Genomic DNA, 16675 nt, shown 5'->3' on the forward strand with positions numbered 1-16675 from the left:
AAATAAACCACTGTTTTCTTTGAAATTAGATCGCTTAATGAGACTATTTTAACTCTGCAGCAGCAGCATTTTTCCTTTAACTTTACTCCTAACTTGAGAAATGTGTTTTAAATTGCTCCCCAGTCCTCTTCACTGAGTTTGCAATAATCTGTCAGGATGGATTACTACCTCTTACATTTGAACTCAGTGGGCCATGTTTGTCAATTTAAGCCTCCTAGTTTGATGTCATGGCCCACCAAAACATCCAAATGTCAACATCTGCTCTCGGAGGTTTGGAAATGTTGGTTGCACATTGTACTCGGGGAGAGGCCAGAGGACTTTCAACAAAGGGGCCACCATATTACAATATTTAAACTGTGATTGTACTATGTCAAGATATTACCGGCAAAAACTTTTGGGCTATTTTGCTACCATAATGTTTTCTTTTAGAATATTGGAAAGAAATACACATTTAGGTGTTTATTTTACTACACTCTGTCAAGTTGAGTCGCAGTTTTCTTCCTAAATTCACCAACAGTTAGAATCAGATTATGCCTCATTTTCATATTCAAACACATTTTATGGTGATATCTGTTATTTAAAATGTTATGCTATTCACCTGTAGTGTCTCTCTTTAAAACACAGTAAAATAAATCAAGAGTTGTATTCTAACAGTCAAAGAAAGTTTCATTTTACGAGTCCAACTCAAATATACCCAAGATTTCAATTCAGTCAAATAAATTGTTTATTGTATCTTCGTGGCCTGAAACGGTAATATGAGCTTTATCTGAGTTGTTTCTGATAAACCGGATTATGTGTTGTGGGAATTGAATAGGACTATGGTATATGGATTATAGGGTCAGACATGCACTACTATTGATTACACTTGGAGCGACCGTGGCTCACTGGTTTAAGAGGTCAACCACAGGGTCAACGGTTCGATCCTCGACTGGGACGTGCCATGTGTCGAAGTGTCCCTGTCCCTCATTGGCAGTCCACTGCTCCCTATATACAGGGATGGGTCAAATGCAGAGGTCAAATTTCGTGTATGTGTATATGTATATGACAATAAAAAGGGTTTCTGTTTCTGTTAATATCGCATGGATTAAACACCACCTCCTAACTCTTTAACTTTTTTGCAATCATTGTGCATTTTATGAGTATAAACTATAATTGTCATCGTTATAATATATTTTAATCTTAAATTGCTGAAGTGCTCATTGTTTTCTTTAAGTAAAGTCAAAATTTGTTTTACATTTTGTGTGTTCTTGAATATATTTAATGATACATTTTATCTTCACTTAGAGGAAACAATGACCACTTAAAGTAATAAAAACGTATTATTATAAATAATAATAATAAGTGTTGATAAAAAGTGTTACCAATAAATGTTCACTCTGACGTAGGAGCAAACAATAAGCACTCCTTTTCCACTTCTTATGGTTCATAAGCACAGAATACTTAACGCCCAGAGCAGAGCTGTTTGCTTCTGTTCGTTATAACTAATGGTCTTCTCCCTTCTCTCTCAGGTGGCATCCCATTTGTCTTGACCGGAGAACTGTTTGAACAGTCCTACCGACCTGCCGCCTTCATGATCGCTGGCATAGTAAACTGGCTGTCCAACTTTGCTGTCGGCCTCCTGTTCCCATTCATTCAAGTGAGTTACCTCATCTAATTGTGTGCACTTGTACACATATTAGTTTTGGGGTTGGGGTCAGGTTTTGGAGCCCAATGTCAATAGAGATGAGTGACACTTTTCAAAAATAAAGCATTGTCCACACAGTTCAACCAAACTAACACCAACTATGTTTGTCACTTTAGCCTTTGGCAAACATTTAAAGTTGTCAGTCCCTTATTAATCCCTGCAGTGGCGGCCTGTCACACCATGTTGTTGATTGTTTGTTCTGCCTGCTCTCCACCAGCATCTCAATCTCCTTGCTGGACTTTTATTAGTCAACACACTTGCTATCTGATGTTTCTGTAGTCCTATCACATACCATTATGTATTTTATATCCTAAAAATATGAAACTGTTGAGCTCTAATGGTTGTCTTTGAAAATGTCAGTGACATTTAGTTCAGGTTTTTCACTAATGCTATTATCTTAATGATCAGAGTGTTTCTGACGGAACATGTGCAGTACTTTTTGTTCCTTTTTAGTAAATTGAATACCAAATACTGGATTATACAAACAAGCCGTTACAGATGTTCACTGATGTTCACCGATTCATACTTGTTAACCTAAATGTAATGGAATTGCGCTTTGGTCCTCTTAGCTTTGGTGAAGAGTGCTTTTAAATTCCGACCTGACCCAACAATACAAGCTATGGAGATACTGCTTCCATTAGAGCCAGTGTGATCAGATCACAGATCTGCAGAGCAGTGAGAGAAACAGCAGTGTGTTCCGTTGGGCATTTGCGTTTATTACTCAACTGTGATTACAAGGCACAGTTTTTATTGCCCTTGTAAGTGTGGCAATTTGTGAGATTTTTACCACATAACTGCAAGATATTGACGGTACAACATACTGTAAAGGGGCACTAAAGTCTCTTTAGAGCTTGGCCCATATTAGGGAATTAAACTCAGGATGTCTTGGCCTCTTCAACTTCTATTTTGATGCAGTATCAAACATGTAACTACATCATGTTTAGTCAGGTTTTTTCTTTTTTTTTTTTACCTCTTATGCAGATTGATTTCAGTACTGATTTCAGTATTGACCTTGGTATTGGGTTGTGAGCTCTGTCAGAGTGCCCAGCAGTACTGAAAAGATCCAGTGTGGACACTGACTGGCTGCTGACATGCTGCTTTTGCTGCTCAGCCTTGTAAGCAAGGTGTTACTGGTGAAACTTGAGATGTGACAGGAAAGCTGAATATAAAATATTAGACACAGAAGCACTTTCAAAGCCTTGGAGAAACTGTAGTTGTTGGTTGTCAAAACTGAAGTGGGTTTGATTTTTGGCCCTCTATTGTGGAATGCTCCCTTTCTATTATTAAATTGCCAAAATGGGCATCTTTGAAGTGCTTCATATGGGACCCGGGATAGAACTCCTTTGTAAGGAGGGCAAATGTGTTTTTAGAGTATTATAAGCACCTACAACAGTTTCAGACGGAAGAGTGTATTAGTGTCTGACACTGGAATGTTTTTCCTGGAAACTGCAGGGTCCTCTTTCAACCTCTAAAACCTGACTGTTGCTCCCGGCGGCTCCACATCACTGCCTCCTCTCATTTTACCTCCTCTGTCTCTCCCCTGCCTCTCCCTCTTCCTTTCTTTTGCCTCAGAGTACTCTCAGACTCTCTCTTTCACATTTTCATTTTCATACCTTTAACTTAAGTGTTTTTCCCGTTACAATCTCTTTACTGAAGCACCATCCTAAGGAAACATAGTGTTTGTACAATTTAGAATTGGGTTTGTTGGTGTTAGAGGATATTGGCCCTATAGGTATAAATAGCTAGTAAAAGTATAAAGGTAATATGCACTAGTGCGGTGTGAATAAAGTGTTGTGTGATGAGTTCAAGAGCTCACGAGCTCAGCAGTCATATGGACTGTGGGATGAAGTTATCCCTGAGCCTGTTGGTCCGTGACTGGAATGCTGCGTTAGCGTCTGCCAAACGACAGCAGGCAGAACCGGTTGTGGCTGGGGTGATTTGGATATTTGATGATCTTATTTGCCTTCTTCCTGGTCTTCTGGGTGTCGAGGTTTTCATTTTTCATTCAGACTGTTCACTCATAGGCTGTGTCTGAAATCACTACCAGTTTACTTCATCGTGCAATATAGTTACTGTCTGCTATTTTATGTTGGTGTTCGAAATCTGTGTGGGATTTATTCTCCATATAGTGCGCTCAAAAAATCCTGAAGCAAAGTAGTGCCTGTGGTATTCGAATGCATTGTTTTTTTGGGTTTTACATATGTTTTATATATTAACAAAACAATTTGGCGCTGTCCCGGGTGCTGAAATGCACGAGAGGATATTGATAGGCAGACGGTCAAAAAGCCATGTCTTTTATTTTATATGTTGGCATAAGCTTCAGTCTATTTATTTAATCATTTGTTTATCGGCCTATATATGAGTAATATATGAGTCAATTAGTTTTTGCGGGCCATTTTTGTGTCAATACAAAGTTGGCTTACAGTGAGCTGGCCTGTACCTTTTCGTGAAACAATTTCCATAACATATATTTGATTATCATTTCTTACCATGTTGGCCCTTTTGGATCTTAATCTTGCAGATGACGAGCACTCAATATTGGTATAAAATCTCTTAAAGTAAATTAGCATTTCACTTTGTTACCACATTCTCTAATATGATAACTTGTAATTTTGTATGTAAGTCCTATAAACTGATGTCTAAATACAAATACACATTTAGTTGATAAAATGATTTATTCAGTGTCAGTGTAATTATCACTGACTACATTAACTAAAGAGCTCACAAACTGCTCTGTGATGTAAGTATGATGTAAGATGCTTCTGTAGCTGATAGTAAGACGTGTCTGATGTAATGTGCATTTTTTCCACTTGGTCTACAGGACTTAAACCCGCCTCAAGGTAAACGTCCTGGGCTCTTGGTGCTGTCTTCTTATCCTGTTAATGCTCCCCAGGCCTCTCCTGCCTTTTTGCAAATGACTGATGTGACAAAACATAAGATAACATTCTGACAAAAAGACGTAGCTGACTACTGAATCCAAAGTGTGTTTTAATTTATTCATTACCTCCTTGTAGTCGCATCAGTTAGTAGAGTTAAAATATTGTAAAAGAAAAAAAGAAATGCACTAAAAAAGACAGGAAACTTCTGCCTTGTTGAATTTACTTTAGTGTCTTCAGGCGATAGGGACAGCTGCCCTCACAAGCCAACCTGACTGTCCCAACAGACAACCCCAAAGGGGTTAAGTACCCCAGGTAATCTGCTCTGAGTCTGAGGTGTCAAACGTCCTGAATTGATACCTCCTTCAACAAGGCCTGTGATTTGCCCTGAGTAGAATATAATCTGTGGCCACAGAGGACATTCACCCTTTTACAGCAATAAGCCAACAAACCCTCCACAAACCAGTGGGAGAGGCACGGAGCTTAGCCTTTCTAGGGCCAGACCACAATCAGTGATCAGTGAGAGCAATGCAAACACACTGGACAGACAGAAGCTGATTTACATTCTTCTTAAGAATATGACTTAGTGGTGCACCACCAGCTCCATTGACATGCAGAGATGGGAGGAACTCATCACAGTGGGCACTAAAGCAGACTTAGCTTGCAGCTCTGGAACAAACTTGTGGACCAGAACGATCTGCAGTTTGCCGGCCAAGGCCAAAGGCAAGGCTGTCTTCAGCAACAACACTTTTTTTTTGCACTTTCTCAAATGGATTGAGGGTGTCCAGCAACACCAAGGTCGGATCACAGATTGGTACCAGGGGGTTAGAGGATATGATTCTGTCATATACACCTATATGGAGCAGCACATTTGTCATATCCCATAGGAAGAACAACACATGAGATTAGTCATTTGCATGCTGTTAAGACAATTATAAATGTGTGCCACTTTGTGCAGCAAGTGTGAATTTTTTGAATGGTCCCATCATGTCGGTGGGCAGTTGATTTAGCCAGAGGTCTAACCACACAGTGAGAATGTTATATTCATCTCTCTGCTGAATAAAACTCTGTCACTCTGGCTGTGCTGGGGGCATCAGACTAAGAGGGGAGTCATACAGCGTTGTGTCTGCTGGTGGAATCATTTTCCTGCCAGATAGAGGAGCATTGAGTGTTTGAGGAAAAGCTATCCACAGTGGCCTGCACACACAGTATCTGTGCCGAACCTGGGTGACAATCTGGGTTCAAAGGATCCACTCTGATCAGAGGTTCTGCCCCTGTGTTCCCGTGTGCTCCACACTCTAAACCCTTTGCCTGCTCCACAGAGTGGGTGACTCAAGCTACCAGGGTAAGGTTATCTGTTGTTGGGAATCATTATTTTTGGAGTTTATATTTCCCTCTGGGAATGTATATGTATGATTATTGGATCAAAATCTGTGACGGTCAGATTGAAACTCCATTACACGAATGCAAATGACAGCATTACAGCAAAATCGGCCGCTTATTTGTGTTTTATCCTTATTTGTCTCTTCATTTTCTATTATAACAAGCATGTTCCGAGCTGTGCTTGTCACAAGAGGACCTTGCTTACGGTTAATGCACCGTGTTTTCATTGATGAAAATCAAAATCGGCAGATTTACTCTGTTGATACTCCCATTATTCCCAAGACTTGTTAAAGTGCTGCGTCATGGGAGAAACAAAAACAATCGCTCTTTTATGTGAGCAACCGTAAATTAATTAGACAAGCTCTGGAAAATTATAGACGAAGAAGGGACTTTTTGGAAGTGAAGGTATTATGCAGTGAGAATCTGTAGACAAGATAATGAGCCTGATTATGTGCACTCGTTTCTGAGGATTATTATTGGGTTGGAGAAGAAGAAAAAGAGGAGAGAGTTGCAAGGGTTTGAAATGGTACTAAATATCATGTTTGATAACACCAAATCATGTTATTTACAATTGTGGGTTTTTATTTTGCGTTGTTTTACTGCCTGATTTGAACGAATTGCAGGCTCTTGTCTTACGGGACAAGAGGTAATTGTCAAATAATCTGTTTACTCGTTATGGTCAAAACAGACTCAATATCCTCTGATTTCATTTTTTTTTGTGTTTTTATCTTAAATCCTTAATATTAATGATTCTTTGTAAATTAATTATGCCGGACTGAGCCTGCGGGTGTCACAACACTATGAATTGTAGGTAATTAAAGCTAATTGAAACTTGAAACGGAATGTCTGCAAGAGAGCCCTCAAGCACTCAACAATTTGACATTGGAACAGCCCTAAACCCTCACGCACTAAGCGGGAACACGCCCTAAAGTCTGTGAGTGTGAGGATTCAGATTTGTAGCAGTATTTAATGTTTCCTCAGCTGCCCTAAATTAGTCCACGTTCTATCCTAACTGGTTGGATTCAACTGGCTGCGATGTACTTTGATGCTTCCTTGATTATATGTTACAGATCTGTATCATCTCTGCTTGTCAAATCTTTACATTCATCTCGACCAATAGGTGATGAATACGGGTCACATTCCTGTAAAAACAATCCGATGAATCATCGCTTCTATACACTATATTTGTATTGATACATTATAGTAAACATCAGCTCTTACTGTTTTTAGAGTATACCATAGATAGACAAGTATAGAGGTTGTTTGAATTGCAGGGAGGAAAAATCAATGAGATTCTAGTTGGAAACGGTCACATCTAAAAAAGTCTGTTTCTTTATCTTACTGCCCTGTGCTCCTTTCCTCTGAGTGATGCATCCTTCTCCTTTCTGTTTCTCTGCAGTACACTTGTGTCTTTTCCCCAAGGTCTTTAGCTAAGTGATTCACGGAGTGGACTTTGGAGGAGTTTGACCTCTTTTAAATGTTTCTACATGTCTCTTTGACTTTGTCAGTCTCTCTCTCTAACATAGTAGTATAAATAGTTTGGTGTTTGAGCTGTCTGGTTATGAATTGCACTGTGTGCTACCATAGAACTTGCACATGTATTGGTTTTATATCTATGTAAGCAGTTGTTTAGGTCAGTGATGCGCAATGTGTGGTCTGGGGACCCAGAGGTCTGCCAGGGGTCCATGAGAAGACTCATTCATTTAAATTTGAATGATGAATGATATATGTACATGTGTACTGTATGCACTAAGAGTGAAAGATGTTCTTGTTTGTGCCTGTGTGTGTATGTTTTCAAGTGCACTAGGTATACAATCTCTATCTTCTATGGGGTCATTGGCTGTAAATAATTGAGAACCTCTGGCTTAGGTTGTTGCTATAGTTTCTGTTCTCAGGGTGCAACCTGCATTAACAGATTTTATTGGCCACTCGGAGGAAATAAGCTGTGAAAACTGATCTAATATCACCTCTTAAGTCGATATAGGCTAACAGATTTTTTAGCGAACATTAGCATTTATTTACGTTTGGATGACTTCAAGTTAAAGCGTAGCTCTTCTTTTAGCTCTGTTTTTGCTCGCTACCAACTCCTGAGGGAAATATCTGACTATTTAGTTTCTAAATGCTCCACTATGTTCACCAGTTAGTTGCTTACTTTGTCTGTCTGAGTTTTGGTCTGGGCAGGTGGCTGGTAAGAGCTTCCTGCCACTACCAAAGAGGACACTGATGAGAGTGAATCGCAACAGTAAAGCTGCAAAACCAAACCATTGACCTGAATAATGCTTAAACGCTTTATAGAGCTCAGGGGAATTCAGGGTGGGTTCATTATTATGAACGACCAATTTCATATCCAAATAGTTAAGTTATAGGTGCATCCAACAGTTAACACACAATCCATTAATTTAAAAAAAGATCCTGAACTAAATACAATGTGCTATTATCTAGAAACCATCAAAAAAAAGTCTGAGAGAAACATTATTAAACACGGCAGATTATAAGTCTTTATAATAATGTAATAAATTTGATATTTCATATTAAAAGAGAAGTCATATTGTCTGCCTTATAATTGCCCTCTATGCCAAGAACATTGTTCAGCTCAGCTGAACGTTGCCCTTGGTCATAATGTCCCACTTGTCCCTCATTAGACTCTAATGGCATTTGACATTTCAATCTTCGTGAGCTGAAAACATATAGATATGTATGCTGAAATCCATGCCCTCTTAAACCTACAGTTTTCTCAACTCATACAAGCACTTCTTCACTTTTTCATTCTGGCCTTCTCAGAAAGAGCCTGAGGCTTGTTTGTTTAATTTCAATTCAATTCATGATTGAATGAATAAGGTACCCAAATACCTGATTATAAGTCCAACCTTGGAAACAGTAGATGGCTTTTTTGAAAAGCAACTTCTCCTTGAATATACCTCTCAAAACATTGGCTGTCTTCAACTGAATGCAGGAAAACATTCATGCTTCAAAGCGCTGAGAGGAAGGACAGTTAATACTGGCGAATCTATACATGCATATGTCTCTGCTTAGTAGTACCCTTTGAGTATGTGATTTGCAACATATTTAGTACTGAGGCACCAGACATTATAGAATCTATAACACATGAATATTTTCAGATACTCGTGGGTGCGTTGGTGCACTCACCTGCTTATGTTAATCACACAGGATTATAGATAGACTGTGGTGTTATATTAAGCCTAATATATTTCAATTTGTGTGCCTGTGCCTGTGTCTTCTCTTAAACCGTTCTTACTGCTGGGGAATTTGTTTAACCCAGCGGCTATTGTTGTTTTGTCTCCCTTATCTGCATCCTCGATCTCGTATTGAATTTTTAACACTCCTCTTTGCCTAAAGATAGTGTGCATGTATGGCTGTGTAAGTCAGGAATGAATCTGACCGCCAGTCAATGCAGCTGGGTGCAGGCATTTAGCCCCAGGCATTTATCAGGACTTTTGCAAGCAGGATTCAGTTTCGGTCCCACTCCGCTGAGGATAAGCGCAAACAACATTAGCACAGGACGTATCCTTGTTAAGTTCTGAAAACAGGAGCAGGGACTCTGAAATTCATTAACAAATCACTATGCAGTATCCAACAATAAAGCTAATGTGAGGGAACTTTACAGGCAATTATAATTACATTGTATTACTGTACACCTGTCTCCGTTACAGCTGACTTTATATTTTAGCTCATGTTATTTGATGGCCTACTTTTACTGCTGCAGCTACTGTATGTCATATATAGAGATGCTAAACCACCATGAATTATGTTTTTTGCACCTTCTCGAACTACAGATACAGATGAAGATTACGACGTGGTCACGGTGAACAAATCATTAAAAGGTGCCATTGAGTTGAGGGAAGGGCTTCCACAAGGTTGAGGGAAGTTGGGTAGCAGGACCACAATTACAAGTTCAATCTTGTACTCTACTGGCTACATTTTTTTTACCTCTTGCTGTATAATCGATAGAGTGCTGCAGGGATGAAGCATTTTTGAAGGCCAAACTCGGAAGTTAGCATCGCACTGGTTCCCTCGACAAAAAGCCAATGGGACTATTCCATTGGATGTTGGATTATTGATGAAAAAAATCTCTGGCAATCAAATGTTCATGAAACTCACACGTTTTGTTCAGCAAGATGCTGAACAAATGAACACCTTTATGATTTTTTTGAAACGTGAATTCATTCGGCACAAGAAAAATGAGCGCGAGTTTACAAAACAAGGGCTTGTCATCATGATGACGATTTTAGTCTCATTTAGCTACTTGTTGGCAACTGCCTTTTTAAAGATACTTAAAAGCTTCAAAATTCACCAGAGGGGTATCTACTGAAGTATTTGATATCGTACAACAAAGCCTTAAAATCTCTTAAACTTGTGTTAACTAAATACCTTATTTCAGGCATCTAACCAAAAACTAATTTACTTACAAAAATGCCAACTCATTCCCAGGTTTTAGTACTCATTCCTGCACCACTCTATGTTCTGCCCACTGCTGATGCTGCAACCTTTTCTCTTTTAAAAAACTATTAAAATGCATTTTGCCAGCCAAACACACACACCTGCACGCACACATAGGCAATGTTACTCTTACTGTAACTTGAAGGACAATCGGGAGAAACAGAAAAAGTTAGACAAAAGTCAGCACAGACGTTTGGGATTAAAGTGAATCTTTGCTTGCGGCATGCTGGACATTGTACTGATGTTGGGTTGACCTTCCGTTGAATGTTTTCTCTACGGCCCCTGCAGACAAACCTAATTTTGTCCTTTCAGCCAACTGCACCAGAGTGTCATGTATGGGAGAAAAAGAGAGACCTAAGATAAAGGGCTTATCAAACACGCAGAGCGTGGTTTCTCAGAGGTTGTTATTCTAACAGGATCAGTCAATTGTCTGAGGTGAAACGAAAACAGGGCACAAAAATATAACTAGAAAACAGATCCAATTACCAAGTGCAATAAATACCGGTACTCTCACCAGTATTCTGTATGTGATGGCTTATAGCTCCACAATAATTACAGGAGGAACAGATGTGTGTGTGTTATCCCTAAAGTTGAGGTGTCAAGATACAAGATCCCTGTGGATGTTTTTTTGACACAAGCACGTGTTACATATTTCTCCCGACTGGGATATAACATGTACTAATTAAGTAGGGGACAAAGATCACAAGCCAATGTTAACAACACAGCGTTTAACTGACGGGGGGGAAAAGCTTTATAATTTAAGTATAATAACATTACATTTTAGTAAGATAAGAAATGTGGCAAACATTTACTACATCATGCTTTCTCACATTTACACGGAGAGAAAGTCAAGGTAACAGAGCTTAACATGCTAATGTTTGGCAGGTGTAATGTTATGTTAACCACCTTACTTTAGCCTGTTAGGATGCTAATATGTTAATCTGCAGTAAACCCAAAGTACAGCTGAGGCTGACAGGAGTGTCATTAGTTTTGCAGGTATTTGGTCATAAACTAAAGTAGTGGAACTTTCATTTTGTGTTAATTTTTGCGGTCCTGTGGTGTGTTTCTGAGCACCAGATTCCCTTTTAAAAAAACTCTCATTTTACTGCAGCAGGGGTTTGACAGTTGGTTCTGGTTCTTGCATGCTTCCCTTCCTTCCTGCGGGCCCAGCAATATGGCCTGGTCTCCGGTCGCATGTTGTCGGGGTTGGCTCCCAGCGGGGACCGGGAAAGCAGCTAAGTGAAGCTCGGCTCCTGGCCGGAGGAGGAGGCTCTGCCAGACGCGGAGCTCTTGACGTCCCGTCGGAGCTTCAGACTGCTGGTGGAAGGTGGCAGCAAAGCTGGATCTGTGTGTGTCTGCGGCGGGCTGGTTGCCTGCATTACCTGCATGATTTTACCAGATTTCACGCAAAATCCGACCCTTTGACACCGATGACAAGCATTAAGAATAACTATGTAGAAATGGCTAATCTCCTCGCTAATGGTCTCGTTTACTTATGTAGGTCATAAAGAGGCATCATTATTAAATTGAGACTGTTTTATAATCAGTTAAAAGTTTCTCATAGTTACTATAACACTAAAACCAGGAAGGAGATATCTGCTACGAGTAGAAACATGATTTTATGGATGTCATTTTGAAACAATGACAATGACAACTCAACAGGCTTCAATGTTTCAGCGACCCAATCTCTAAGAAATGTTTATTGGTTTTAATGATCAGATGGTGTTTGCTGTGTTATCAGGAAGGTACATATACAGTGTATATATATATATATATATATATATATATAAATAGCTTTGGAGAGGCAACAAAAAGAGTGTGGGAGATAAGGCTGACCAAGACGAGGAAGGAGCAGACAAGTGTAAAACAGAGAAAGAGACAGAGGGCCATCCAATGCCACAAATATTGCAGTTGTCTTTGTTGATTGGGGTTTTGCCGGGGCCACTCACTGGTTACTGACTGGCACCTGAAACCAACTCTGACCCCAGTTCAGACATTTCACCGCTGCATTGTCACATCACTCTCGCCACCACTGAAGTGTAACTCTGGGTTCTGCAGAGTTTGGTTTAGAAACTTTTAAATTACTTATTCGTTGTGGCAAGTAAAAATATCCAAACAATCAACTTTAATTAGTCAAATCATGAATAGCTGCTAGCCCACAGACATTGAAAGATTATGAGACAACGGGCCCCTGGACACAGACATATACTGGTAAAGGCTTTGTTTGCAGCTGTTTTGTGTGTCTTAGTAGTCGTTTTGTCACTTTCTTTGATTGCCTTCCCAATAAGATTAATAGTCACTTCATTCAGAACTTCATTGTCTCTAGTAGAGGGACACACCCCTGACCCCGCCTTTGGGCTTCTGGCATCAATTATTTAGGTTGAACTAAAGCTCATTAAGTGATTTATTGCCTCCCAGTTCAGAGTTTTTAATTATTTTTTCATCTTTGAATTCTAACCACACAATGTTAAGCATTGTTGTTTATTGTCTCAATTTAAATGCGCAGCAGTTTGCTCTGCGTAGTGTCGGACACAGTTTGGAAAGGACTATTGATCCATTTAAGGAAATCTAAGGTGAAGGCAAAAAAAACAACATTCCCCATATTAAGGGGAATTTAAACTCAGTTCAAATCCATGAATGCATTTTTCTTTTTTTAGTCAAAGTGGAGCATTGTAGCAATAGTCATATCTATAATATAATATAGCTTCTTTGAACAGTAATCTCTTGCATTTTACCCATGAGGAAATCATGATAATTCATGCACTCTGGTGAATACCAAGCACCATCAATTGGTTTACAGTTGACACATTGTCTGCTGCCCATTGCAGTTTGCCACACTGGTAGCTTAATATTTCCACATACGTAGATCTCTTCGACTGTCCTTTACTTGGTTTCCTGGATCTGTGTTTCATTCTAGGAGCACAAATCTACATTAGGAAGAAATAGACTGGAAATAATAGAAACAGAGGACTGTTGTGCCCAGTCGATCAAACTTTAAACAGGACTGATGGCACCTTTCACACACAAATTATTGTCAATTAACAGATTAATAAAAAGAAAGATGGGAACTGTGACTATCAAGTGCAAGGGCCATTAGCCTTCACTCCATTTTATAATCCAGGCAGCGGTCGATCATGAAAATTGATGCATTACAGAATCATCCATCAGGCATCTAAATTACTATCACGTAGGACTGCTAAAACCCACATCACTGGGATATGCATGTGGGATTGGTTTAGCTTTAATTATTTCCATGACAAAGACAACCTTCCCTGAATCCATAAACTGTAACCCGTCAAGGGGTCGTCCCTTAATGGAAATTACGTTGATTGACGAAACAATCTCCAGAACAGATTCGAAATGGATCCTGTGGTGAGATTGTTAACTACTGTTCTCAAAACAGTATGAATGAGAATGAGCTTGTCTCGATGTTTTTCAATCATTTAAAGCTGTGAAATCACAAACCAACATTTTAGAGCATAGCGTGAAGTCCTGTGAAGTAAAGAATCTCTGATTATATGTTTTATTTCAAATGAGGATTTGAACTTTTCACAATTCATGAAAATAGTTGATGTTTAAGAGACGCATGTTTTTTTACAGAACATCAATGCTATATAATAAATATTTTTGGAATTATTCGTTGTAATGTATTGATCAGTGTGGAGGGTCATTGTCAGTGATTTAGTCACTTGTTTGCATTTAATTACTTTCTCCAGTTACTTTCAAACATTGGACTAAATGCAGTTGGCATACAGGTGATTTATTGAAACTATGAATTATAAAATGGAGCAATAACAACAGGTGTTTCTTGATGACATCTATAAAGACAAATGAGCCATCAACCCAATCACATTCATTAGTATACTGAGTTTGTATGCTATTTGAATGCGTTGCTAATGAGCTAAGATTATCGTAGCTACATATGATCCATAACTGAAATGATTGTATGTCGTTCCATTGGAGTGTTCCCATTTGACAGCATTGACATATGGTAATCTATAAAATGTCAAACAGCCCTTGGTGGACATTTGCAGTGTGATCTTATGTACAGCTTAGTCTCTTAAGCACCGCAGACACTGACTTTGAGTGTGCCTCCCACTGGGAAGATTCAACACAATCAATAAAAGCTCACACAAATGCTAATAACCCACCACCACAGCACACAGTTTACACCTCTACCACCAATCATGACTCACTATTGCCCCAGAAACCAGTGACCGTGACAGTATATCTTCCAGCAATGGACAGTTTCTGGGACATTGACACTTGTACAGTGTCTTCATCAGATTTATACCTACAGTGGGTGTGAACATTCTCTTCTCCTGTAACCCTGTCCTGTCCTGCCCTATCCCATTCTGTCCTTTTTTGCATTTTTTTGTCATACTCCGTCTAGTCCTGTTCTGTTATTTTCAGTCTTGTACTGTTCTATCTTAGGCTGTCCTGTCCTACACTGTTCTATCTTACCCTGCGTCATCTCGTCCTGTCCAGTCCCATCTTTTAGTGTCCTGCTGTAGCCCTTCCTATCCTGCTTGTCTATTTTCTCCGAGAGTGTCCCTTCCTGCCCTGTCTTGCACTATTCTTTTCTATCCCTTTCCGTTGTGGATTGTCCTGCTCTGGCCTGTCCTTTTCCTACCTTACACTGTTCCATCGTAGGCTGTCCCACCCTAAACTGTTGTCCTGCCCTGCCCTGGCCCGTTATGTCCTTTCCTCTGCTTTCCTAAACTACTCTTTTCTGTCAGAGTACCATTCTGCACTTTTCTGTCTCGTCCCATCCAATCCTCTCTATGTCCTGTCCTATCCCGTTCTGTCTTGCTTTGTTCTATAATAGACTGTCACGTTCTTTCCTTAGCTGTCTAGTCCTGTCCTGTTCTCTGCCATCCTCCACCGCCATGGCCTATCCCGTTCTGTCTTGCTTTGTTCTGTCCTAGACCACTGTGTGCTGTTCTGTCCTATCCCATCCTGTCTTGTCCTAGATTTTCCTGTCTTGCACTGTCCTGTCTCACACTATTCTGTCCTATCATATCCCTTCCTTTCCTGTACTAGCCTGCTCTGTTCTGTATTATCCCGTTCCGCCCTGTCCAAGACTGTCCTTTCCTGTTCTTCTGTCCCATCCTGTACCAATTTGTCCTATCCAGTCTTGTCTTGTTCTATTCTATTGTCCCATTCAACTCTGTTCTTTCTTAACCTGTTCCATCGTGTTTTGTCCAGTCCTGTCCTATCATACACAGCCCTTTTTTCTGTTTAGTCCTGTCCTGTCTTGTCCCATCTGGTACAGTACTGGCCTATCCCATCTTGTCTTGCCTTGCTCTGTCTTAGATTGTACCATTCTGTGCTGTTCTTTTCCATCACGTGCCCCATCCTGTCCTGCACTGTTCTGTCCTGTCTTGTCCCACTCTGTAGTGGCCTGGCCTATCCCAACCTGACTTGCGTTCTGTTCTATCCCATCCAATCCCGTCCAATCCTGCAATGGCCTGTCCTAGTTTGTCCGGTCCTGTCTGGTACTGTTCTATTTCACCCAGTTTTGCACTGTTCTGTCTTATCCCCTCCCCACAGGGTTCCCCACAACTGCAAGTGCCACCTCTATTCTTTATGTCACTCTGGGTGCAACATGTGTTTGAACATGACACATGAAAATATAATTCACGTTTGTGTTTGACTGCAGCCACTCAGTCTTCATGAGTCCTTATGTGCATGACTAATTGTTTGTGTGAACCAAGCTGAACCCAGCTGAGCCACCACAGCAGATCAAAGGCTTATCCCTGCATCAAAGATGGGGCTGTCTCATTCTCCTCAATCCACGGGGCTTGATAAAATTTGATTAATGAAAGATGGAGCGGACACATAAATGTCCTGTTTGTAGCATAACTCATCTAATATGACAACTGAGAGAGGAAGGCAGTGTTTTCTGAGGAATTTGCTAACTTTGCAGACGAGCGTTACGTCACAGAGGCGACATGGAAACTGGGTCAGGGCTTTTCACGATGCTCTGTTTTTTTGTTGTGCTGTTATAAAATACACTCAACAGAGGAAACGGTGTCAGAGACTAACAGCAGTGATGATGTAACAGTTGAAATCAAAGCAGTAAGTAGTTCTTCATTGAGGTCATGGTTGTTTGGACACTGCATTTCTAATACCAGTTACATAGCGCCGCATTTGAGTTCTGTCCTCTCATGAGCAAGGTATTATAGCTCAGAGACACACTGGTGGGGGTCAGTCATGTCCGCTCATGCAAAATCTCTCTCTCTCTCTCTCTCTCTCTCTCTCTCTCTCTCTC

The 16675-nt window shown here is 40.1% G+C and overlaps 1 protein-coding gene across 6 annotated transcripts in view; it reads left to right on the forward strand.

Moving 5' to 3' along the window:
• The window catches only part of slc2a9l2 (solute carrier family 2 member 9, like 2), a 74451-nt gene that overhangs the window by 56796 nt on the left and 980 nt on the right, over positions 1-16675 (forward strand). For all 6 annotated transcript variants that reach the window (XM_031873959.1, XM_031876474.1, XM_031873110.1 and 3 more), the window contains one exon: positions 1509-1636. In XM_031873959.1, coding sequence (XP_031729819.1) covers positions 1509-1636 — 128 coding nt within the window. The remainder of the gene's footprint in view (positions 1-1508; positions 1637-16675) is intronic.

This window comes from Anarrhichthys ocellatus, unplaced genomic scaffold (genome assembly GCF_004355925.1).
Source record: "Anarrhichthys ocellatus isolate YVR2014 unplaced genomic scaffold, GSC_Weel_1.0 scaffold1, whole genome shotgun sequence".
Classification (NCBI taxonomy): domain Eukaryota; kingdom Metazoa; phylum Chordata; class Actinopteri; order Perciformes; family Anarhichadidae; genus Anarrhichthys; species Anarrhichthys ocellatus.